The sequence below is a fragment of the Scardinius erythrophthalmus genome (assembly GCF_964197995.2).
Source record: "Scardinius erythrophthalmus genome assembly, chromosome: 13".
In the NCBI taxonomy this organism is placed as follows: Eukaryota; Metazoa; Chordata; class Actinopteri; order Cypriniformes; family Leuciscidae; genus Scardinius; species Scardinius erythrophthalmus.
Window position 1 is genome coordinate 7,963,219 of NC_138233.1, and position 27,880 is coordinate 7,991,098.

The 27,880-nt window shown below is 39.3% G+C and overlaps 1 protein-coding gene across 2 annotated transcripts in view; it reads left to right on the plus strand.

Moving 5' to 3' along the window:
* stox2b (storkhead box 2b) overlaps positions 1 to 27,880 on the plus strand; it is a gene marked incomplete at both ends in the record, with an annotated part of 70,649 nt that overhangs the window by 22,011 nt on the left and 20,758 nt on the right. Inside the window, one exon of one of the 2 annotated variants that reach the window (XM_081382232.1) lies at positions 7,040 to 7,538. The exons of the other annotated variant lie outside the window; for it this stretch is intronic. Coding sequence (XP_081238358.1) covers positions 7,373 to 7,538 — 166 coding nt within the window. Of the gene's footprint in view, positions 1 to 7,039; positions 7,539 to 27,880 lie in introns of those variants that run through there. 2 annotated transcript variants of the gene reach the window in all.

A 27,880-nucleotide genomic window follows, 5' to 3' on the forward strand; every position in this document is an offset into this window, starting at 1 on the left:
GATTTTCGTGCCTGGAAAATGGAAACGGCGAGATCCTAATGGGTGCAGCTTGACTTAATAGACGGTATGTGTCATATGAAAATTAGATTAAAGAGTTTGGGGTGTCTGTAGAATGTGTGTGTATGGCTGAAAGGAAAAAAACAGAGGGTCAATGCAAGGGCCATGCAGAAACCGAATGTTTGTTGAAACTGTAAGTCTTAAAGGTACTGTAAGTATTAAAGGACGCAATTCGTCAGTTTTTAGAGCAAGAAATTCTATCGGTGTACTTCAGGGAAATGAACATCGAAAAGACATAATAGGTCCCCTTTAAAGACAAAGTCTTGATTTATTTTTTTGAGGTATACTAGAATAGGTTTTTATGTTTGAATGTTAAACACATTATTTTCCACATTTTACATTGTTGCAGCTAGAGGTCTACAAACCGATGAATCATCCCGGATAGCTTCGGAAACAGTGCTTATTGGTATGGAGTATAACCCCCTTTGGAGTGACTTTAATTTGTAACTTTGCAGACCTTTTTAATGCTCAAACAGCAACTTTACACACCAAAAAAAAAAGTTGAAAATAAAAAAAAAATTGCATAATGGGATTGCATAAATCTTTTTAAACCTACTAGCACAATCACGCAGCTCTAATGTACTTTGAGCGGCATGTCATTCGAAACCACCGCCAGTCCATTTTCTCTTTAATCTTTACAGTGTGATCACATTATTTCACATCCACAACTTTTAAACACATCAGTCTGCCATCCCTAGAGATCCACAGAACTGTCTAGAACAGTGCGAATGCTGAGCTCAGGTACCTAATGAATGTTGAAGTTCCTCCTGTATGGTTTAGGTTTGGACTGAGGCCATTGAGTTGTGGTTTGGCAGAGGTAATTTTGCGCTGGCTATTTATTTAATGACAGGCTATAATTGCTCATTTTTACTGAAATTAGGCTACAGAGGAGTCATGAGGCTTGGCCTCATTGGCAGCAGTTTGGCATTGGCACTTTCCTCTCAGGACATGCACATGGAGAGCACTCTTCATTCCTGTTCTGCATACAACATCCACATGTATTGCACATTGTGGTGAAAATCAAGTTTTAATGTTGTTTTTATGTCTATGTTGTGGTTTTAATATGCTTTAAGACAAACCATGTGCAAAGTCAACACCATTGCTGAGTATTTAAAACTGCAGTGAAAAAAAGAGTATCAAAAACACAATAAGCCAGGAGATCCAGGTATATTTTTCTGTTGATATGAAAATTCAGGTACATTTAGCAATATAGGGTTGAGTTATGTATATTATGTATTTTACGATGTTATGATGAACTATATGCCTTTCTCCACTGACGTTCTTCTGAGTTGATTATTTAAGCCTGTATGAGTGAGTGGAGGCGGGGCTCATTTGCGGATTCATGGATCCGCGTATACTAAATTAAGCGAGAGTGCAGTTACATTCAAGCTATTTTAAGGCATGAATAAAAAAAAATCATAGGAAAGACGAGTTTTAAGGGATAACATTGACTACATGGGGACAGTTTAATAACTTATGATTTGAAACATGTAAATGTGAGCAATTATGATAATTTGCTTATTGTGCCACAACTATCATGATTTCTCAATTACATGTAGCTTATAGTTTAAATAAATGTTCTGGAATCTGGATTAAGAAACTTTTTGTAAATATTATAGTGCATCAAAATCTTTTATTTCAAAAGAGCAAGAACTTTTCTGTTTTCCATGATATGGCCCCTTTAAGGTCTTATAGGGTGAAGAACACATTCCATTTAAATAACACTGCATTTTTTAGAAATGTCCTCAGACCAACATTATAATCCAAAACATTCACCCTTTGTAAGTAGAATCGAGAGCAATGTGCTTTTCCCAGCTTGTCTTCATAATACACTCCACATCTAACATGGACTCTTGTAAACAGACATTACTGCTGGTTGTTTCTGGTCAGATTGTGTGGAAGGCCACTAATGGAGATGGTTTTAGATCGGTGTTTCTCAGTCATGCTCTAGACTCCCAAGCACATTTTGCTACGTGTGTCAGTAGGACTTTCCAGCTTATTCTTCTTGCTCTTTTATTGTAGCTAGGCTGTGACCGGGTTAACAAGTTTACTAAATTGACACATGGAATAGTATTCAAATGTTTGTCTACTTTTTTGGGGATATTTTGCCTATATTTTCAGAATAACAATGTAAGTGAAAAGCTATATTTTACAGTTTAAAAATACATATTTATTTCTTAATCATTTATTTGATTTGATTTTAAATGATCATGTGTCTTTGTTCAGTGCTCTCAAGAGCAAATTATAAACCATGCTGAAGACGGCCACGCTTGCTCTATACAGACATTCTTTAAAATATCAGAACTCTGGCGTTTGGGTGGTATTGAGCGGGTTTCTTCTACACCAGTGGATCCCATTTCGGATCATGTGCACTTTATTAATGTGATGAAGAGCTGTTGAATCAGGTGCCACATGAATACAAGTTAGATAAGGAGTACATCGAAGATATGCATTGCTTGTGGGTCCCATTGAGTATACTGAGTCAAAGTGCCCAGATCAAGAAAGTACAATAGGGTTTCACATGACTTTAACTGGGATTAAAGTGTCTGACTGTTTGCATTCTTTCTCAAAGCCGGTGCAACAGAATTCTTAGTAGATTCAATTTCAGTAGTTGATGGCAATATCAGGAAACTTTACCCATCCATATGTGTTTTCATTGCATGATATGTGTTTTACCCAGTCAAATGTGTTTTCATTGCATGTTCAGGCTGATGTAAAATAAGAGGCAACTTAGTTTCAACACGCTAATTCCTATCGCCAGGGAAGAGCTTGTCCAATTGTCTCATTAAAATGAGCATAAGAGTGATTTGTGGTATTTTTGGAGGTGGAATGGCCTACATATGGGCAAACAGAGCTGTGTGTGTAGCTTGGAGCGCTTTCTGACACTCACTAATGAAGGCGTGTTTGGGATTGTTTGGCGTGGGAGTATCAGCAGTGTGTTTCTTACAGTATGGGGTGCTGAGAGGAGGGATAAGGAGATTGTGATGATCCTGGAAGAAAAGAAGGTGAGAGAGAAGGAAAACAGTATGGTTTGAAAGTGGGGGGTAGGGTTGATAATTCAGAACACGTTTTTCTCATGCATTGGGGGGTCTGGCTGCTAGATGGGTGCGTGCTATGAACTTCATGACTAAAAAAAACCTGCAGCAACCTAGTGCAAGTGTGGGATCAGTCACTCGGAGAGGACAGGAACAGACTGACAATGGTTCGATGGAACCCAATGTCATCGTCTTGAAATGAAGAGACACTTTAAATGACTTTTCTTAGAGGAAGCATTCCAGCGTAGTGGAATTATGGTAAAGTTATACTATTAGATGGTAATGGTACTAAATCTGATGGGAATTATGTGAGACTAAATTATCATATTTGAAATTTTAGGCTCACCAATGCTGCATTTATTGTATCAAATGTTTCAAATGTTATTGGTCATTGGTGGCAAAGCTGAATTTTTAGCAGGTCCATCATTCTGATTTGATGCATATCTTATTAACAATGTTGAATGCAGTTGTGCTGCTTAATGTTTTTATGAAAACAATGGTGCATTTTTTTTTTTCAGGATTCTTAGATTAACATAAATGGAATAGAAATCTAAATATTTTGTAATGAGTCTTTACTGTAATTTGGGATCAATTGAATGTGTCCTTGCTGAATAGCCTAATAATTTTTTTTAACAAAAAAAATCGTACTAACCCCGCCCAAACGTTTGAATGATGTAATGTAAGCACATTTTTCTTACACTCCATAGAAACGTTTTTCACTACTTTTACATGTATTAATGCCTGTAGCGACATCAATAACTGCGGTTCTCGGTGCTCAATGCAAAGACTCACCTTTTGTTGTTGCCATTTTCATTATCGATTATCATTATTTTGATAAATTTGTTGTTTTAAGACTGCGCCGCCTTAGACTCGCCAGCCCATGTGTTGTGCTACACCAGATTGCGCTACAGATCACTAACACCCTCAGCGGGTCACGCTGTCAGCTTTCCCTGGAAGGAAAGATGTGCTCCGTTGGCCCTCGTCTGCATTCCTGTCATCACTGGCGGCCCTGACATAACACAACAAGAAATATGAGCCACAACAGACCCAGGAAATATAAACTCGGACCTTGAGAACTGGCACCATAGCCCGGGCTGGAGATAACCACACACTGAGAGCCATGGAGGAATGAAGCGTTTAGGGTTTGCAAGGCATGAAATGACAGCGGAGGGCTTTCCAGTGAAACTGTCGTGCCAAGATGTCCAGGAAAAACAATTGGTGTTGATGTGTTGCAATTTGGTCAGAGAATGTTAAATACAAATGCTAACAATCTGAAAGATACATTTATGTTTATGTGTTTGGCTGACGCTTTTATCCAAAGGGACTTGTAATGCATTCAAAGTATTCATTTCCTTGAAATCGAACCCATGACCTTGGTGTTCCTAGCTCCATGCTCTACATCCAACTTGATAAATCTAGTTACAGTAGGAGTGTTGTCTTCCTCGAAACGGTCCAGACCTCATGGAAAGTTGTAAACTGCATTTGCCAAGACTCCTGCAAAGTCTGTACTAATAAGCCAAGGTTGAGTTTGACCTACAGCAGGTTTCTGCTCTCCATGAATCTGTAGTGTTCCATTAAGAGCTCTGTAACCCAACACCCTCTGCCTGCAAACCATCACCGCTCAGGCAAACCATTTCCAAAGCTCAAAAGACACCGTTTGGTTCATCATAAATAGTTGCAAATTATTTGTTCCATTCTTTGAATCATAATAGTCTGTGTGATTTCATTCAGGACACGCTGACGTCAATTTGTTTGCAGCAAGCCGTGGGCACAGATTGTTGATATTAATGAGAGAGATGGTGGAAGTCTGCTTTATGGATGGGTGACCTTTGATCTGTGGCTTATTGGAAAAACATTAGTTTCTCGCTGCTCATTTGGCCGGACAGAGAGAGGGTCCTCCCTCTGATTAATGATCTGCCCCGAGGAGGGGGAACGAGAGCAAGAGCAGCCTTGTTAAATACAACTTGTGGAAAACTAGGGGCAAATTATACTGAACAAAATGGAAAAGCATCTCACGCACAGTGTCTTCAGGAGATCCTGTATAAATGGTGTTTTAGGGTGTTTCCTTAATTGTGCGCGCTATTGGACTTTCAGAAAATAAACACTTTTACTAGTTTATTTTGTGTACTAACAATGTGCAAAATGTTACCTTTAGAAGTATGTAAGTATATATATATATATATATATATATATATATATATATATGTATATATATGTATGTATGTATGTATGTATGTATGTATATGTATATATATATATATATATATATATGTTTTAGATAAGCAGTTTTAAGCATGTAATTATTTAAGATAGCATTTTAAAATTTTTAATTAAATAAAGGCATGCTAAAAAGTTTTAGTTTTAATGTGACCTTCAACAAACAAAAAAACATTTAGTTTTATTGTTCTAGTTTTAATAAAAATCCCTGGGACACAAAAAGTGCCCAAAGTTGAAGAAACACCCTTAATGCACTCATGCACCTAATTATGTTTATACCTTTTTAATGCAATTTGGAAATAATGTCCTTGTGTGTATGGATAATATTCACTCGTAAATATACATCATTGTTCTTTTTTTGTGTATCGCTGTGATTGTCGTATTTTCCTCTGCAACTCTGACTAAATAATGCAATGTATGTTTGCAGTGCATGAAAGGGAGAGATCCTGTCGCATTCTCTCTCCGTTTGCTGCCATCGAGTGATTGGCTGTGTTCTCAAACAGCTGCGCTATTGCGCTCCTGTCAGGAGAGGTAGGGAGGGATGACAGCGTGACAGAGCGAGAGAGAAAGGGAGGGAGGGAGGAAGGGAGGGAGAGATCTCCATTCACCATTTCACACTGCTCCCCGAACCCCTTTTTCCCGCTCGCGCTGCCGTGGAGGGATCTCTTTAATTGCATTCCAGAGGAATTTCTCTTGCAGCTGGTGCTTCGACTGACAGGAACGAGTGGGAATTGTGAATGACTCTGCCTGGAGGAAGAAGGATTTTTGGTATAAAAAGTGAGAGAAGAGAGAAGAGAGAAAATAAGAAGCACCGCTTCAACTCTTTTGTCATTCGGCGCTTGCAGATAAGGGACTCCTCATCCTCATTTCTCACACACTCTTTACTGCAACGGTTTGGCTGTTTGGGGAGCTTGCGAGCCAGCATATGTAAATAAAGCGCAGTGTTTCCATAGGCTGGGCAGACTGCCAGAAAGTGAGAAAGAGACGGCGAGAGAAAACCCTGAAGGTTTTGTGGTGAGAAGCTCACCCTGACTGGATCAACAAGTCTGAAGAGGGACATCTCCTCAAGCCATCAGCTTGCGCAGCCGAAAGCAGGAGCTGCATGCGGAGAGGAAAGGCAGACAACACCGTCTGGAGAAAGACTAGAAGACGGACTGTTCGTCTACGTGCTTTCACTCTGGACGCCTGTATTCGCATCAGTGTTTATCTTGGTCACAGACTATGAATGCATCAGAAATCTCCCAAGTCTTTCAACGCACTCAAGTGGGATGTCTGTGTGACATGTTATTTTTCTTAACAGATTGAGCGGTCTTTTTCCAGGATTGGATTTCAATCAGAGAAGGGGAGGACTTGAATCTTGTGTCTGCAATATATATATGTATACCCCCCCCCCCCCCCCCTTGTCATTTCTGCATGGTTGAAGGACCCCTGCCCTGCACACGAAGACAACCGCCTGAGACTTTGTCTCCGCTGTGGTTTCTGGTCTTAAAAGTCTAATTTGTTTTTGGGGGTTTCTTTTGTCTTGACGGCTCCGCACTAGTGGATAGAAGCTTGGCTGAATTGATCTTTTGTCTGAATCTAGGGTTCTTCTCACGGTGCAAAAACCCTGCAGCCCCCCACTCCCGACCCCTCTGAAATTCCCTCCTTCCAACTCTCCCACATGAGTCCCCTCGTACCCTTCCTCCCTCCACTCCCACACACCTCCTCGTCTTCCGTCCACATGCCGCTGCAGTCGCAGAGCATGTGAGAGTAGTCTGCATGTGTGCCTCTGTTTGCACATGAAGCCAGAAACCGTAAGCCAGGATTAGGTGCGTGGAGGGTGATGCGTCGCTGGATGCATCCGCAGCTGACGGATTCAGGATCGGGAGGACCCGAAACCATTCCTAAGGGATTCCACAACCGCTTTACAACCCGAGCATCTGTGATTTGCGTGTGTGTGCATTTTCCTGACCGTTAGAAGAAGAAAGAGGTGGATAGAGCCGTGTCCTGCCATGTCCGAAGCGTGACCGTGGTGGTGTGATCTCAGAGCTGGTGCCGGCACGCTGCTTTTATCCGGGCTCATCATGAAAAAAACACGCAGCACCACTCTGCGCAGGGCCTGGCCCAGTTCCGAATTCTCGGACCGTGCTTCCGAGCGCACTCGGTCACGGAGTGAGAAAGACTACCGGCTCCACAAACAGTACCCTAAACACTTCATCTCGCACTCCCCTAGAGGATTCATGATAACAGGTCAGTTGTCCTTTACGCTCCACTGACTGAAGTGATGCTTCGTTAATTTGTGTATCTGATTTTACAGCCCTGCTGCTTTTAGTTTTTGAATTGAATCCCAAATTTAAAGCTTGATTTTTGAATGGGTGACTTTCACTAGATCAAGGGCCATGAGATGATTATGGCTGTTGCATTAGAGATGCAGGTCAGCTATTTTTAGCATTCGTTCCACACTGTCTGAACATGCTATTGTGTGTGCGAGTGTTAGCTGAGTTTTGTTGCGTCTGGAGCTTGTGTTAAGTGGCCACTCCAGGTTTTCAAAAAAAATATATATATAATTTTTTTTATAGGTACTCATGTTTGTTACGTGCAAATTTATCAAGATGGATCTGGATGGATGACTTTTTTCTTTTTTTTTTCAGCTTTTAATTTAGCTTTATTTTTAGTGGAATGGTTGTCAGGGGATGAATTTAGGGGGTGCTACCTCTCAGAGAGGATCTTGGAATGCTGGTTGTAGTGCGCTGTTAGTATGTCAGCATGGTAAACTCTGAGAAGTTGCAACTATAAATTCATCCTCTTAAATCAGTGCCGCTACTTTCACCAAAGCGCAACTTGTATTTCAAATCCACCGCATTAAAGGGGACTTATTTTGCCCTTTTTGGGGTGTGCTTTTCATGTTTTAGGGTCTAGTTTTCATTCTTCAATATTCAAAAAACACTTTATTTTTCACCTATTTTGCATTTTTCCATCACCTCTTTTCCCAGTCTGTTTGTAATGCTGGATTAGTGTGTTGTGATTGGTCAACTGCTTCCAGCGTGTTTCGGATATGTCACACCAATTACCATAACCTTGAGTTTGAACACACTATAAGCAACTCAACTAGGCCAGTGACTTTATGCTTTGTAACTTTGCAAGCCTTGTTAATGCTCAAACAGCAACACGACACACTAAAGAAAATTGAAAATGTAAAAAAAGCATAATAGGAACTGTACATTTCAAGATAATTATTATTGGACATCAGATAGTTTTGTGCAATAAAATGTTATAGATAGTCTTTTTGTCAGTTACCATATCGAATGCTATTATTTAAAAAAAAAAATTAAATGTTGGTCTGTGTGCACAGTGCGTCACGTCTCACTGCGTAAGTGGTGCGCTTTTAAGGCATCACGTCAAGCTAAAATAGTAAAGATTTTTAAAATGCATCTTATGATTGCATTCTATTACTTTGTCTTGCACTCTGTCTTACTACTGCTAAACAAAAATGTGTCCCTGAAGAAATGCGTCTGATCGGGGTATGGTGGACGTGACCCTAAATCAGCCTAATGATACAATCAGTGCTCCCACAGGGAATTTTAATGCTGTGATTTCCAGGCCTAGAAAAGTCAGAGAAATAATTAAATTGTAGACTTTTTGTTTTGTTTTGAATATAAATTGTTCTGGTAGCTCAGCTCTATTTGTCTGTGAGAAACTACTGGATGAGGATTTTAACAATTATTTGGTTTTAGATCATAGCAGGCAATCACAAATGTCTGGAAAAGTTTTGCAAATTCAATCTTAATGTCAAAGAGATGTGGGAAGCCTGTTAGTCAGTCTGTAAGATTGATTAATCATTCAAACAACTCATTGACAAGTCGATTATGAAAATGCGTAGTTTTGCACAACCCCGTTTCATTTAGATTTGCATGTTTATTACGCGATGTGCTGTAATCAGGTACACTGGATGTGCTGAGACCCATTGTAGTTATGATATTTGAGCTATGTTGATTACACTAGCTCTTTTTGTGATACTTAACCCGGCTTTTTCAGACCCAGAGGGCAATATATAACAGGATAAACTGCATCTCATATTTTGATCGGCTAATTAAGGTTTCCTCTTGGATGTCATTATACCGAATCACTGCAGAGAGATCCCAGACCCAGCTCAAGGCCTGAAACAACAGAGTGCTCCAATAAAAATAAATACTCTTATTACCGCTGTGCCAGAACTCCTTCGTTACAGCTGCTCTCCTCTGCGCTAACGAGAGAATTAAGTGGCGATGACCAAGGATTACCCCATCCCAGTTTGATTAGTCTACATCCAGCAGTCTCACCAACAAAGTCCAAGAATAGATATTGTGTGAGCCCGAGCTTGACATGAAGGGCACCACCTGTTGGTTCCCTGAAGTGTTTTTGCCATCCATACCTGGTGTCAGTGGTAGGTGAGTTATGGTTCATTGGTTGACATGCGTGACGGTTCACAGCTCAAATTTTCTCTGGCCTGCGTAAAAAAGCCACGTTCCAGAGGCTTGAGGTAAAGCTGAATAGTGATGGGTTAAATGCATTGGTTGAGGACCCTTCCTTTTTTCTTTAGCAGCATTGGGTGTCAAAGCTTAAATAATGTGGTGAGCGTAGAGATTGGCTGTCATTTGGGGTGTAAAGCACTAGCATGCAATTCAATGTGTGTGGCTTCTTCACTGGCTAGCGGGAGGTTCTGTTTTAAAGATTATTAAAATGAGTGGATGACTCTCTTGACGATTGTGAATCTCAACTTGATTGTTCTGAACAGTTCCTTTAAATCCATTATTTACAGAGTTGTTGTGACTGGTATCAAAGCACTGGCATTTGGTTTTGGTTTTAAAGTCTGCTTTTGGTTTATGTTGAAGAGGCAGTTTCGGCAGTTAGTGATTTCTGCAATCAGAAGGAATCATAGAAACATCTGCTCTTTTCAATCTTAATGTTCTTTCTCTTAGTTTCCTTCTAATTTTATGAATAATATTGTAGCTACCCAGAACTGTGTACAAGGGTTGCATATAGACCATATCTGCATTTATTGTCAGTATTTGTTCATTTCTAAAATATATATATATATATATATATATATTTCTTGCCTGAGCCGACTAAACATCGATTTTAAGGGCGTTCCGATTGATCGGGCGCCGATCATTATTGGCCGATATAGTTTGATCAGGGGTCTCTAAAATGGCCGATCAGAAGAGCCAATCGGATGACGCAATGGTTGTGTGACAATTTTTCTATGCACAGCTAAAATTGCTTCACTACGTTCACCGGTCAGGCAGTTCTACCAGGTGTCTGAAAAGGACAATAAATTTGCAACATTTTTGCGGAGATATTGCAACGACAGCAACACTTCAGCAATAAACTAGGGCTGTGCGATTTGAGTGCATTTCTTTCCTTCACATCTGTGCTCTATCGTTCCTCCCCTCCCTCACGTCCTGACTTTGCTTAGGCCCTCCAAATGGTAAACCCACCCCTGGTAATGTCTTAAATGAACATAAAAAGTTGGGAAATAGTTGCATGTGTATCAGTATATTGGATCCATGCAATCATTCTTAAAATGAAAGCAGCCTAATATTCCTGCTGCCGTCTGTCATTATTATTGTTAATCAAACAAGACAAGACAAAGAGAAAATTACTAACTAGATTAATCTATATTTAATTTATACAGTGAAGACTATGCAGTTTTTTCATTTGATTACTTTCTGTTGATAAAGACTGTTCTGTTTTTATTTTTTATTTCACAGGAATGCTATATTTGTTAAGCTCTAAGTTCCTAATCACCTCTCAGAGAGGTAATGGAATATGTTGCACGTTGCTTGCCAATAAATAAAGAGTTGTGGATTTATAATACTTTGTTATTGCTTTATTTGAATTTTTATATATATATATATACTTAAAATACATTGTCATTTAGAATAGTATTATTTATTTCGGTGATCGTATCGGCCAATACTGCTTACAGTTATCGGTAATCGGCCCCAAAAATCCTGATCAGAGCACCGTTAATAGATTTGAAGCAGTGGTTCTCAAACTGGTGGTCTGATGGATTTCAAGTGATTTGGTTGATCAAGTTGTTCATTGTTAGCTTATTACATTTAATGCATGAAATTTTAAAGAATTGAAACTTATTGTATAGTGTCACCAAAAAAAAAATGTACGTTGTTATTCATTGATAATCTTGATGAAGCTAATCTATCAAATCTTGTTAGCGTTTCTTACTTTATGTTCCTCACACAAATTCCATATTTTTTTGGTTTGTTAAACTCACTTTTGGACTATTGTTTTTATTTTATTCATGCTGGAAAGAAACGGTCATAAAGTACTTTGACATCATGTCATTATCATCTTCTTGTAATAATTCAAAGAATTGTTGGAAGCATTTGCTCCCCGATATATGTTAAAATCCATAGGAAAAACAAATGACTCTGAATTCCTCACATGGCTTATGTGATATTTTTAGTGTGGTGGCGGTGTGCTGCCGGTCGAGTGAGCTTGCGGATTGTACAAACCGCCTGACTTCTGTGGCCTGCTTTCTCGTTGAGGAGTGTTAGATGGGGGTGGGAAGGTAAAGACTATTAAGGGAAGGTCATACAATCATCCGCATTGTTTAGAGATAAAGTTGTAGGCTTTGGCTTTACGGTTAATGCTGAACTTGACCCTGTGCTTTCTTGTCTTTCATTATTCTTCTGTATTTCCAGTAACACATGCCTAGTGTGGAGTGCTAATCCGTGCAGGTCAGTGGGGAAGCCGTGGTATGCAATATGCACATGCAAATTATGTCGACGGACAAGGTTGATAACTTACAGCTGTACATGGACAGGTTTTGTGGAGTTTTAGAATTTCTGTCTGATTGTTTTGACTGTCTCCTGTTTAGTCCAATCATATTTTTCGGTGTCTGAAATCTTCGTTTCCCCAGTTTAGTATTTTCTCAGTCAAGAAGAGTTTTAAAACGATTATAGGGAATTTTATTCTGTCATGGGTGAGTTGGGAGAGAGATTTACTGTTATCTAACCTGGCTATCGCTCAGCACAAAATTACACTGACTGACTATAGGGGGTTTCTGGAGGAGTTCCCAGAGTCATTAGGAAAGTAATGTTAGGGAAGTCTGTGTTGGTTTCAAATGTGTAATTAATTTGAGGCAATAAGTAATACATTTTTGGTTGCAGTCTCCTGGAGAAAAATTGTGCTACAGTAAGAGGAAAGATTTGTGCATTGCTAATTTAGGAAAACCCATCATATCTTTTAGCCTAAAATGGAAACTTCAAACCACTACATATGTTTAGTCTTTCGGATCCTCTTTGGACACGCATATACACACATTCTCTTAGTCACAAGGAAAATGTCAGAGCTCCGTGTCAGTTCAGGGATTATAGAGGGATTCACTTAAATGTTGGTGAAATCCCAGATTTTGTTTCAGTAGATGCCTAAAATTGGACATGTGTTATGGGATATACTTTTTCCACCTGCAGTTCCTTCATAATATTTACTTGCTTTTTGTCCCATGATATTCCAAGATTTTCTGCATTAAGGGATCTTAAACTTTGTATTTCAGTTAAATTGAAAATAAGACCCAGATTTCGTGGCACATATGGTACTGGATAGTTTGCCATTAAAATATTAGGAGATTGATTTGTAGGCCATTTATTTTAAATAGCTAACTGCCCAGATCAGAGACCATTTTATCTTGAAAGGCTTCTTAATGCTGCAATCAGACTTTACTGACTTTTTTTTGTATACAGTCATTATTTCTAATCTGACCCCACTGGTATCATACTTGGCGTAGTGTCACATAACGGCTCTAAAATAAATAACAGCTGGTCTTGCTGTTCAGGGCATACAGAGCAATAGTTGATGGGACCAGCTTAGATGTCAGTAAACCATGTGACTGCATTTGACCAATTACCCTTATCAACCTCTCCAGCTCTCTTTTTTTCTTCCTCAAGAACTACTTATACTGGTCTAGCATCTAATTTAAGGTTAAGCTTCACTGCGTATCATAGTAGTGATGTAATTGATGAATTGAGTGTTTTGGCAAAATCAGAATATTGTGTTCTTGTGAATATTTAAGCATTGATACATGTAATTTGATTTTATACCAAAGCATGTCATGACAATTTTTGTTAAAGAACATTCAGAAATGAGCACAGAAGCTTTCTGCAAACATTGTGCTATATTATTTTTATTTGATTTTGTGTCCAAAGTCAAGTGTTAAAAAAAATCAATTTAATTTAATTTCATAATCATTTGCGATTTAGAGTTCATGAAAATTGAAAATGGTAATGAAAAATGTAATTGTTTTTGCCATAAAACTTGTGGACTCCAATAAGGATTGAGAATGCCTTTTGTGCGAGCACCAAGACACCAAGCTGTCTTGAGAAAGAAACTTTTACATATTTTATCTCTTAAGCCCAGTTTAAAGTATCCTTGTCATATGCGTCCCATTAACATCTTGCAAAAACCATCAAACATTTCTATGTCACGAACAGTTATAATGAATTAATGTGTATTTGTTAGGAAAATCCTTTACTAAGTCATTCATCAGATTGGCTTTTGAGACTGTTATTTACCACAAGCTGCTTTGATTGTTGGAGACTATTTGGGCTTGATTGCCATTTTTTTTTTAATGCTTTTGTGTTTGTTTTCTGGTGCTCTATGCATTTTCTTCCAGACTCTTTGAGAGAAGCTTTGGATGCCATGAAAAGGAACGCTTCTCTAGCCATTTGATTGGATGGGAACTCTTAAGTATTGGCAAGCCGCTCAGAATTGCCATGTCCCACCACACAAGCGCACACAAACACACTCGATCACACACAGTTACACACCATGTTTTCATTGTCCATGATTTATTTGGATTCTGAAGATGTCGCAAAGTTCTCAACAGCCTCTCTTTGCCGTCTTTCTCAGTCTTTCAATCCCAAAACCAAAGCGAGTGCCTTCATATGTGATGACAGTGATGGCAGTTCAGATTCAGCGTATGAAGTTAAGTGAAGTGTTAAATCGAGTTTTCAAACCGCGTATCCACAGAGAGTTTGAGAGAACGTTTTTTAGGGTGTTAACTTAAGATATTAATTAAAAATATTTAATGCAACAGTTTCTCTTTGTCACTATCACCCTTAGCTTTTTTTGGTAACACTTTACCACTTTACCGTTAACATGAACTAATAATAAAGTGCACCTTTACAGGATTTATTAATCTTTGTTAATGATAATTTACTAATACATTATTAAAATCAAAAGTTGTATTTGTTAACATTAATGCATTGTGAACTAACATGAACATTCTGTATTTTTATTGAATAATGTTAACAAAGATTAACAAACACACTTCATGTTAGTTAATACATTAACTAATGTTAACGAATGAAACCTTATTGTAAAGTGTTACCACTTTAATGCAGGAAAAACCCTGAATGACAATATAAAACAGGCTTTTTTCCTGCATTAAAGTGGTAACACTTTACAATAAGGTTTCATTCGTTAACATTAGTCTCTTAACTTTCGCTCTACATTACACATACTCATAAACATAAACACTCTTTTTCTCACACTGTATAAATGAGTCTTTATACATGAAAATGTATAGCTGCCCTCATATATTTTAAAAAGAGGGTCATATTGTCATATTTGGGGGTCCTTGCCTAAATAAATCTCTGTTCTATGACGTGTTATTTATATGGAAAATAAAATGGGTCCTAACACTTGCCCTTTAAAACGATATGCTTAGTATATTGTAAAACCGAGTAATTGGAGCATCAAGTAGCACACATTGGATTTGAGTGGAAAGCTTGATTTGATAACCCAATGCTATGAATTCTCTTTAACGTGTTAAAAGCCTTAGCCTTTTCCTGGATCTCTTTTCTCAGCTATCTCTGTATTGGTCTTTCACATATTTTCTCTGTCCTTTCCCATTCGTATCCTAGCTGACACGGTCTCAGTAAACTGTAAGATGTCTGTGGGCCTCAACGTCGGAGCCACTGCGAGTTCTCCAGCTAACTTAAAATCTGCTATGCAGCCCTTTGGCATTTATAATCATAGTTTTTACTTTTATTCTTCTTTTTTCCTTCTAGTTATTGTAGAAGTGACTGGAGCTGTTAACCTTGAAGTTTCAAAGATGACTTCAGCCTACTAATGTACTTTCTTCTATTTGTTCTCCTTGTTTTGCCTTTTTTATGTCTCAAGCATTCTTTTACTCTTTTCGTTCATTAAGCTTATACTTTTGAAATGCAGTTCAGGCTGTAAATTGCAGATTGTGCGACAAGAATGCAGGGATAGAAAGCCTTTTTAACACGGACAAGGTTGTCATCACCTCCTTTTGAGAAGGGCTGTGCAGTGTCATGCATGCATTTCTAAAGAACGAGCGTTAAACTTCAAACATATCCAGAACTCTTTGTGGTTTTCTCAGCTTATTGCACTGTAAAGGACAGCATTCATTTTGGAGTATGTCATGTTTATTGCCATTCGCAGTCTTCTTGCCATAGGACTAAAAGAACACTTCAGTTCGATACATGTCCCGCTGAGGCGATGCCTTGAGTTAAATCAGTTTTGACAATTAATTTGGGGTGGGTTTATCTTTTCTTTTTTTATCTTTAATATTAAATTGGAGGTGGGGAATGAATTCAGAGATGCTGCTAATCTGAGAGGGTTTTAGTATGCTGTGCTTTAGCTTGTTAAACTATAAATATTAAACAGCAAAGTTCTGAGAAGTTGAAGTCCCTTTTAAATGATCAACACTAAAGAAATATTGAAGCTAAATGCACATTCTTGCTTTCAGGCTTCAGTTTTTTCACTGGTCTGCGAGACGGACATCTTTACGCTCGACTTGTTTAGACAACCCACTGTCCGGCTGATTATGAAAATGTGTAGTTTTGCGTTTTCCTGATATTTACAGAATGCCCTACCGCAGTATTTCAGATCTTGAATTACATTTGTTCCTGATAAACATTAAGTTGTGTTGTTTGTGTCGTGTAATGAGGTCATAATTCATATGACAGATTCATTTAAATGAATATTTATTTACTGAAACTCTGTCTGAGAGTCTTTTATTCCAGATGTTTTTACTGTTGTTTTGGCTTTGTCAGCAGACCGTGACTGGTTTGATCTGAGCTCTTAGATCTTTAGGATTTGTTGCAACAGTAGGCAGATGAAATCTGCATTTTGGGAGAATGTTTTAGCAGTTGCTCAGTTCAAGGTGTTCATACTGACAGACAGGATCAGTAAGATTAATAGCTTTCCTTTTGAAAAGTCTCTTATGCTCTCTTATGCATTTATTTGATAAAAACAGTAAAATGGTAGTGTATGTATAATAATGTAAATGGGATGGATGGATGGAATACTATTGAAAGAAATTGAAATAACCTAGTTGAGCTCACTAACTGACTACTAGTCAATTTTTGACAACACAGTTGATTAGTTGACCGTCATGACCCATGACTAATGTGCCATGACACCTTTTACTGCCTCAGGTCCTGAGCGAGGCCTGGGCCATCATTATTGGCAATTGATCGTTCGCAAAGACCCGCCCCCTTTAGTTACTGTTGCTATGTCAGGCCACGCCGCTCTCACGCCACACCATGTTCTCACAGTGAAAAATACATCGAGGAGCAGAGAGGACACTGACAACGCGCTGACAGACAGGACGGACCAAGATACTTTTGATATGAAACAAAGTTTCAGCTTTCAAATTTGGTAATTTTTTTTATGAAATTTAAACCATAAATAGCCTACCGTTTTGTGGCTCTTTAATGTGTCTGACAGATCGCTGTAGAGCCTCAGTTAAAGCAGCTCGTGAACCGATCAGCTCTTCCTTCTAGTTAATTTAAAGCATCAAATAAACCTGAATGAACATAAGAAGGAATGTTGTTTTAACTGTGGAAAGACGTCAGTAAACTCAGTTTTTCAAGTTCAAATCCTCCAATGTTAATCTACTAACTCTCCTGACTGCTTTGTCGGACAAAAATGGCGGATTATGATTGGTCAGATCACCTGTCAATCAAAACTCCCTGCGAAGGGTAAATTTCGATCACTATTGTCTTTATCAGATATTAACTGTGTTAACAGTTGTAGTTCAGTGTCTAAACCAGAATCATTTGCTTGTTCCACCGCGAAAAGATTCCGGTAATGGTTTTGACTGCACTTGACATACGCACATGGACATTCACCTATATGCACATCATCTCTTTCTGACATGTCGGCTCCCACACATACACTGCGGCATAAAGGATGCAGCGGAGCATGCTGAGATACAGAATGAACCCGTTAACCCGCCACGGCCCCTCGGCTGCCTGATGCAAGAATGCCCCCTGTGGAGAAACACACACATACTCGCACATTTACACCAACACACACTCACTTTTTAATGTCGGTTTTTGAATATCTAAATGAATCTTTCATAAGCACCCAGGCAGAGGAGACAAATGTGTTCTCTGCACATATATTTAGTTCATGAGGTTTATTTTATTATTTTGAGTCAAGAGATGTGTTTAATCAAAGATAAGTGATAATGCATTTGCTCATCCAGAAATGAACATTTTAGCATTAACTGAAAACGAGTTGTGAATGAATCCGTCAGTCTGTTTTTTTTTCAGCTTAATCAACTAATTAATTGAAAAGATCCAATTCAAAGGATAATTTATGTATAAACATCACGGTTTCATGTCAAGGTTTTCAGTGAATTATGACTTTTTCTTTTTCCTCATGTTCCTCAAACTATCATATCACTTTAGAAGACTTAACATAAATGGCATTACACTAACTAAAGTTGAAAAGTGGAAAAGTATAATAGGACCCCTTTAAATGATATTTAAATCTAGAAGAAATGGCTCGCTGTGTAACTGCTGGTGATCTGACCTGATTTATGTGGCGTGTATGTTGCGTGTACATGATTTGCCCTGTGCATTTCAGTATATATTTTTATCTCTCCAACACACTGGAGAACATTTGTTAAATGATGGATGGAATCCGTGTGTGTGAGTGTGAGAGCATGCAGCTTAACACCGTGCATTTAGTATCACGCATGCAACTGTTATGTTTGTAGGAATGTCTAAATATCTCACGTGTTTGCATTCAATTAAATGTGCAATAGCTTATGTGCAACTTTACTTGCTTTGGTTTGATTCTCTTGTTTTAGATATCAAAGACGTACACACCAAAGACCCAAATCGTCATCTGAGATACGGAGCACTAGCACAGAGATTAGTGCGTTTCATAATCCGGAACTCTGTGTAGAGCGTCAGGAGTCAAATCCTCAGTTCTGTCTGTGTGCTGAATCTGATTATCAGCCCTACGCATTACACTTCTGGGTCAAATTAAACTAGTATGTCTTGAGTATAATTCACAATGTTTACTTTTATGGAGTTAACCTTTTGACAGAATCAGTTTAGAATCAAGAGACTTTTGCACAAGCAAGCACTGGCAGGGATGTGACTTCTCCATATTCATAAGGTTTGGTTGGAGACTGTACGATGACTGAAATTGTGAAATGGCCTTAAACAATTACTAAATAAACTGCAAAACGTTTTCTAAAACATTTATTTCAACATTTCTTTTGACAGCGCTATACGAGCTCGCGGGACGATCTGTGGGACACCCTTTGCGTGTTAGCTAGGGTTCAAAGTAGGGCTGTGCTGTATATCGATATATCTGATATATTGCTTTTTATATACAATATGGAATGAGGCAATACAGTTTATATCGATATACAGTAGTTTGATACGAGCACATCTGAAAAATAGCGGAGGACGCAGCCACGGGGAAGGTGCATAATTCACTTTGTCCTAAACCTGAGCCATGCTTTGTAAGGTTTAAAGGTAGTTTAAAGTGGCTTGCCCTTCAGAGTCTGACAGATACATACTTGCGCTGTTTAATGCTTTTGAGATGTGTTTTCCACAGTGCACAACTTACATTTCACAGGTATATTCTAATATAGGCTTATATAAATAGTCTGTACTTTTGTTTTTATTTTAATTTTTAGTGTAGAGAATTTAAAAACAAAATCATTGTAATAATAATGTAACAATGTAATAAATAATGTTAGAATGTAATGTGATTTTAACCCGTTTTGTGCATATAATAGGCTATTTATCATAGCCTGTTACATTCACTATATTTGTTTTCATACCTCCAATATGAACATTGTTTATAGGACAATATTGGGCAGGAATTTTTTTTTTTTTTTTTTTTATAAATAGAATATCCAAATAGAAAAATAGAGAAAATACAGAGCTATATACTGCCGTTCAACCTAAAAAAAACAGAGATATGATTTTGTTTTTTGGGCATATCGCCCAGCACTAGTTCAAAGCAAACCTTAAAGGGGGGGTGAAGTGCTATTTCATGCATACTAAGTTTTTTACACTGTTAAAGAGTTGGATTCCCATGCTAAACATGGACAAAGTTTCAAAAATTAAGTTGTACGTTTGATGGAGTATTTCTGTGCCAAAAATACTCCTTCCGGTTTGTCACAAATTTCGGAAAGTTTTTTTGAGTATGGGCGTGTGTGGCGTCAGATGGGGCGGAAATTCCTTATACGGGTCCTAAGGGCACTTCTCCCGGAAGGGCGCGCGTGCACCCGTAGACCAGAGCGAGAGAGCGAAAGCAGTACGCCCATCAAAGCGCTGTGCTCGGCTTTAGGGAAGTCATCGGCTGCGCTGCAGTCAGGGCTGTCAAATGATTAATCGCGATTAATCGCTTAAATATATACAAGCATGTGTGTGTATTTATATATACAAATTTAATTATACACACAGTACACACAAATATATTATTTAAACACAAACTTTTATTTTGGATGCGATTAATCGCGATTAATCTTAAAGAAATAAACAATGTCACCAAAGAAGTGTGTTTTTGGTTGCCAAAAAACAAGACAACCCTGCACAGATTCCCAAAGAACCCAACGTTAAGGGACCAGTGGATGGAGTTTGTTTTTCCAGAGCTTCAATGGAGTTGTGCAAGTGTTCTTGTTTGTTCCCTGCATTTCCACGATGATTGTTTTATAAACAAGGCCCAGTTTGACGCCGGATTTGCAGATCGTCTAATGCTTAAAGGTCCCATGACATGAAATTTTCACTTTCTGAGGTTTTTTAACATTAATATGAGTTCCCCTAGCCTGTATATGGTCCCCAAGTTTCTAGAAATTTCAATCGGTGTAAATCAAGCGTTTGTTATCTTTCTCTGCCTTTGAGAAAATGGAAGCTCAATCGCGCTGATCTTGAATCTCCTCCTTGTGACGTCATAAGGAGGAATGTTACCTCCCCTGTCTCTGCTTTGCCCGCCCAGAGAATATTTTCCGCCCATGAGAAAATGAGCTAGGAAGTAGGAACGCGCGCGCGCGCGATTTTAGTTTGTCCACGAGAGATATCATGGCTTTTGAGCGAGCGAAGCATAACAATTGCTCAATAATTGGATGTACAAATGAACACCGAAGGGTTAATACAGAGCTGGGCTTGCTGAACGTCTGAAACTAAAGTCTGGATCACTCTCTTTGGCTCAGCTACACACCTCGGACAAGTAAGTCAACTAATGATATATAAGTGTGTTGCTTTACTGTTTATGTTTGCCTAGACTGTTACACGTAGAATGTGGCTGTCACATTAGCTATGCAGCCATGCAGTTTATGTGTGTGAATACACACACTGTAACGCGAGTGTTGTACACTTCTTTGTTATTTGGATAACCGTTTTCCTGTTGGTTATACGGCGCGCGCGATATCCGCATTTCAAGATCGCAGAGCTTGATGATGTAATTGTAATAAGATAAATTACAGATGTTACAGATCTCTCATGAAAAGGCAACAGTAGGTTAGCGTTAGCTACATGATAATAACTGTAAACCATCCTGTGGCGAGCAGGACGAGGCCGAGGGCCGTGGGAGGACGGCGCGAGGCCGGTGGCGTAATTATGATGAGCTACACCTGTGAGACGCACCGGTCTCGCATCTCTCACGGAGGAGCGGAGGCATAAAGGAGGAGCGACGACAGTGAAGAGCGAGAGAGGACAGGCCTGATTTTTAGTTCATGTTTTGTTTCTGTTTGTGTCGCCAGCAGTCGTCCGTGAGGGGCTGCTGGCTTTTACTTTTATTATTGTATTTGTGTATTTTGTTATTAAATATTGTTGAATGTTCGCCGGTTCCCGCCTCCTTCTTCCCGTAACATCTAAACCCCGTTACACATCCGAATAAAGTACCGTATCCAGACATAATATTTTAAACTAACCATTCGGAAATGTCCTGCTGGAACCGCTGAGTTGTTGCTTCTCCATCCGGATCAGATTCTGGGTCAAACTGAAATGCTTGAACGTGTCTTCGTGCCATTGCTATATCCAACGTTAACATGCACGGACCGGTACCGTTGCGCAAGATGGTCAAGGCCACACCCACCCTCCACCTTGCGCCGCCTTTCTCCTCCTCATTAACATTTAAAGCTACAGACACCGAAACGGCCTGTCTGAAGGAAGCTCATTCTGGGAACATCTAAACCCCGTTACATTGGTGCCGAAACCCGGGAAGGAGGAGGAACGCGCTGTCAAAGAGCCCTTGCCGCTGTTGGGAATCCGCGGTGCCATCGAGCATGGCGGGCAGTTTCCGTCGCCATGGACGCTCGAGGCGGTGCGCTGGAGTGAGTTGCCGGGGGGACGGACGAGCTCGCTGCTGGCCGCCTGGGTGCTGGAGGGGCGGCTGCCGTCCGGTAGGGAGCGGAGGAGTCGTCGCCGTTCGCCGTGGGCCGGAGCCTGCTGCCATCCGCCATGACGGGGAGGAGCAGGGAACGGGGGACTCCTGCCGACTGCCCGAACCTGGAGGAGCCGTCGCCGTCCACCAGGCGGCGGAGGAGTGTCGTGCCGTCCACCGAGGTCTATCCAGCGTCACCGCCAGGCACCGCGGAGAAGATCGCCCAGCGGGTGGCGGGCCGGATGGCAGCGCGTTGTGGGAACCGGATCAAGGTTTTTTTTTTTTTTTTTTTTCTCTCTCCCCTCTCTCGTCTCTGTCGCTCCTCATGCTTCCGTCTCCTGTACTCTCGCCTCGTCTGTCCATACCCCCAGGTACCGCAGCCGCCGTGATCGGTCCCCCCGGGGAGGGGGGGGGGGAGTAGGCGCAGCCTCGGTGGTACCCCCCGGCCTGCGAGGGGCGATGGGGGTATGTGGCGAGCAGGACGAGGCCGAGGGCCGTGGGAGGACGGCGCGAGGCCGGTGGCGTAATTATGATGAGCTACACCTGTGAGACGCACCGGTCTCGCATCTCTCACGGAGGAGCGGAGGCATAAAGGAGGAGCGACGACAGTGAAGAGCGAGAGAGGACAGGCCTGATTTTTAGTTCATGTTTTGTTTCTGTTTGTGTCGCCAGCAGTCGTCCGTGAGGGGCTGCTGGCTTTTACTTTTATTATTGTATTTGTGTATTTTGTTATTAAATATTGTTGAATGTTCGCCGGTTCCCGCCTCCTTCTTCCCGTAACATCTAAACCCCGTTACACATCCGAATAAAGTACCGTATCCAGACATAATATTTTAAACTAACCATTCGGAAATGTCCTGCTGGAACCGCTGAGTTGTTGCTTCTCCATCCGGATCAGATTCTGGGTCAAACTGAAATGCTTGAACGTGTCTTCGTGCCATTGCTATATCCAACGTTAACATGCACGGACCGGTACCGTTGCGCAAGATGGTCAAGGCCACACCCACCCTCCACCTTGCGCCGCCTTTCTCCTCCTCATTAACATTTAAAGCTACAGACACCGAAACGGCCTGTCTGAAGGAAGCTCATTCTGGGACTGGCTTGTAGTGGCTATAATTCTGCACCGAGGCTGAATTTTTGAAAAGAGATTTCAGATACAGTACTAGGGACCACTAAGGCCTATATTAAAGCCTACAAAAAATAGCATGTCATGGGACCTTTAAGGATGGAGTAGTCCCAACAATAAAGGTTCACGGTCGTGCGTTGGCGGTGAGTAAAACTGCTTCAAATGTCTGTGTGTTGTTAGCTATCGGCGCGTAAGCACAGCAAGTAAACACTGCGCTCGTGATTCTTTAGCTCCGCCCACACGGCACGCCTCCAGCCGCTCAGTTTTTTTCCGGAAAGACTCGGTACAGCCTATCTTTCTTTTATAAATATAATAAAACTAAAGACTTTTTGGAGATATGAAGGATGCAATACTACTCTATAGGTACTCAAGATTAACATGAGATTGACTGAAACTGAGTGTTTCACCCCCCCTTTAACAAACATTTATTGCTCAAACATTGCTTTTATCCATACTTAGTAGAAATGATGTGGTTTGAGATAAAAATCTATCAACCTATATTGGTTTACTCTGTTTGTTTAGGGCCTTTCTTCATTTCAAAGTGTCTTTTGGTACGCAATGATCCAATCTATTTTAATGGTGTGAGAACAATGTAAACGCTTCTTCTCACACAACCATATACACGCCTTTCCTTAGTGTTTGCACACCTTTGGTGGAGTCTCGGGTGTCATGTCCTCAGGGTCACGCAGCGGAACAGGTATAGTGATATCACTCTGGCAAGCACACGAGAGTATATGATTGACGGACAAATGTTTGCTGCATAATGAAGTGTGAGTCCTCAAGATGTTGGTGTTTTTTCCAAAATATTGTATATTTTACATTTTAAATGTGTATACTAGCATATAGACGGCCTCAAAGCTAATAGACATGGACGGAAATCCAATTTTAATTGGGTCTTTAATATCAAGCCAGTGTGTTTGCTTGGTCGAGTTTGTTTGTTTAATGTTGCCATAGCACTCGCTCTTTGAATGGGTTCAATTTGAATGACAAAGCAGCTGACGGAAGCCCCTGCTGCACTGTGGGGTATTGGCAATACAGCTGTAATCATTCACATCAAAACCTTTACAAGCCAATGATTTCTGTATTATATTAAAACTTAGGGCCGATTTCGACATTTTCAGCTCCAATTGCATCACAGACGTAATGCTGAAGTGATCTGTCGAGGGTATGTGGAGGGCAGTCATATTTTGAGCTAGAATTAGTTTTCTTTGATGTCTCCCCTTGAGCTGAGCCATGAAACAAAGTCATTTTTTGTGTGGAAGACGTGCCAAACAGTCTGAGCTTCTGTTTTCTAAGAGGCTACACATCTCATTCATTTAGGTTGTGCCGTGATTGAAGTCGGGCAGATCCACGGGGCATAAACATGCTGCCACACGAATTGGGGAAAAATTCCGCCTGACAGCTTTTTGAACGTTTTGATCCGTCCTGGAGACGAGACGCAAGATTGAAGTAGCCAAAAATTGGAATTCTTTCATATCTGTGGCACTTTCAACTTCACCCTGCATGTCTAGACTTTCCGTTACAACCATCTAGTGTTACAACCAACAGTAACTAGAGAATTATGGCGCGTTCAAGTCCTCCTGGGAAGTTCGTATTTACGAGTTGAGAAGTTGTGTTTAAGAAGTCAGTTGCGTTTAAGTCACTTTCTTCGGAGCAAGATGGCAGTGTACCTTCTCTTAATTACCGGTAAGGTTTTTTAACTTCACTTCTGGAAAATGAAGAACAAAGAATGTGCATCAGGTGTGTTTTGCTTTTTTAAGTTTTTTATTAATTTATGAAGCCACTGTGAACTTTATCATAACATATGATATTGATATATTACAATGTGCAAGGAATTAGCTTATTTTATTGTAAATAAAAAAGCCTGACAATGTAATCGCTAAATACCTATAAATATTGTGGTGCTCCGCCATGTTTCTCACTGACATGCCGCCAACTCATAAACATCAGGGCTTAAAGAAAATCTACAATCGTAAATACAATCTTTTCGACATAACATGAACGCAATGCACCATTAGGCCTAATGTTCAGTTGGTATCAGTAATTAAAGGTGCAGTGTGTCGACTCTTTTTTTTCTTCCACTAACATCATATTTGTAATGTTTGTAATGGAATTACAAAAATAATGACCATTTTCAAACAAGTTTCTGTCCCAGAGTTTTCACTTTTGGGGAAATCGATGTTTGACTGACTTGACTGAGTTGTAGCTGGGATAATTTTAACATAAAAAAGACACTCGCATAACCTTTAGTTGCACAAATTCATAAGATAGATGTTTGACAAGTTGAATTAATCTAATGAAAAATAAATGAAAGATAATCTTTAAAAATCTAAATAATTTTCTTTAATTGGTTTTTAGACAATGTGTGCACAATTTTTGGTTGCATCCAAGAATTTTCATTTTGGTGCATCACTGCGTTTTGTACATGGCCATATTTGAATAAAATTAATATTCTGACAAATTAATTATTTTTCTAGAAGATAATCTCCACTTAACGATTTAACCGTCTCTCTAATAAAATATAGCATCTCATGTAGTCCCACCTCACCAACACAAGCTATAAGGTGATTTGTTGCTGTGGCATCTGGTCTCTCCTGTCAGATATCCTGACACTGAATGCCACAGTGACCGCTGTAATGTGCTTTTTGTCTGTGTGTAGAGCATGTGTGTTATAATGTTTAATGCAACAGTGCACTTTTGTAACTTTTATTTGTTTAGTACTTATTATGGGGTAAGTTGTTGTCGGCATGGACATTTATCTATTGATATAGGACTAAACGGTCTAATTTGTGTCTGTAATTTATGAAAAGCAGCAGGCTGTAAAAATTAATAACCAGCTAGGGCTTCGTGAAAAAAAACAGAATGGTTAGGTTCTAGTGCAGATGTGTTGAGGAGCATATACAAGACCACAACGTCTTTATGGACGAAGGGAAACCTAAAATGTCTAAATGTTTGTTACACGATTGCTAATTATTTCCATTTTTCACGATTTCTAGAATTTGTACAGGCCTTACACTTTTTTTCAATGTCAAGAGAAGCCTATTGTAATTAGCAATTCATTTAATTTTACTCATGAAGCAGATAAAGCTTCTAAACGGTCAATGACATTTGGAACAGCAGACTGCATTTTTTATATTGCGTTATAGTTATAGTTATAGTTAAGTTATCTGATTATCTTGCACTGCATCAAGCCACCTGTATAATAGCTGTCACCATTCAATTTAATATACAAAGAATGTGCTCAGAAATCATTCTAATATGCTGATTTGGTATGCCAAAAAAAACCCAACTTGTTTTAATTTATTATTATTATTATTATTATTATTATTATTATTATCAATGTTAACCGTTGTATTGCTTAATATGCTTGTGGTAACCATTTTATAATATATAGTGCCATCTGAAATTTTCTTCTAGAATGATCATTTTTAGCAAGCTCGTTTATTTAAGTTCAGTAATTTCACTTAAATGGCAATGAAAATTGTCATTTAAGTGAAATTACTGAACTTAAATAAACGAGCTTGATAAAAATGATCATATATATATATATATATATATATAATATTAAAAAAAAATTTAATAATAAAAAAAAATTTTTTTTTAACATTTTGTAGCATTCTAAATACATTTATGGTCACTTTTAATATTTTAATACATTCTTGCTGAATACAATATTAATAGTGATACTTGGCTCAGAAGGAATAATAATAAAAAAATACTACTAAATTGCAAACCAGTCTATTGGTTAAAACATTTATTTTCCATTTCCAAGTAAATGGGACTCTTTTATCACCCAGAATTGATTCACAGTGTGATTTAACGGTTCCTTTTATAGGGAGATCTGTCAGTCAGCCCTGGGAACCTGAATTAATTTCAGGGGCCGACTGCATGAGACAGCAGATCCTCTGTGTTTCTGAATAAAGCCTGAGCCTTTTGTGATTGTCCTTTAAGAGACCACCCCTCCCCCTCTCCCGTGATAACCCCCTCCCCCTCTTTCCTTCCAGCTCCTCCTCACACCCACTCACCATAATAACAGCTACCAGTACCATGATCATACACACTCATCGTTTGCCTCGAGATGGAAGTGACGTTGAATTTGGGTCATTTGTGGTGCATGATGTCATTCGACTCTTGTGCACTCCGATTATTAAAAAAAAACAGGAATCTCCTTCCCCAAAATGCAGTTGTTGTAGTAGTAGTAATAATAATAGTACATTTTTATTAGTAATGTGCCTTTCTCATACTCAAAGTGCTACAATGTTACAGAATACGAAATAACAAATAATACAAAGTATATAATATCAAAAATCATGTTATTGAACTTTAATACATAAAGTAATGCATCCTTCCTAATTAACTTTTGGCCCGCAACAATAGAATAATAACAAACAAATAAAAAAAAAGTTTAGCTTTTAGCACCTTTTATATGACACTGTTTCTTTTCATGTCCATAGGTTAAAATAAAATAAAAAAATCAGTTGCCATTAAAAAAAAATACTTTAAGTAAAAAATAATTTCAGTCCTCCTGATGTTATTTGGTATACTTTCCTTATGTGTGCTTCTAGGTTGCTATATAGCACCTTTATTCGACACTAACACGTACGTGCCAGCTTTGCAGGTCATGCATTCTGCTTCACACGGATCCCGACCGAGACGAAAACAGGAATTTTCTCTGTAAATCATCTGTGAATTTACATTTGGGGGTTTATTTTTAACGCTGTTCAGGAGCCATGTGCCACTGTTGACAAGCAAGCCGTTGTGCTGAGGGTAATGATTGAGATGCAGTTTGACCAATGTT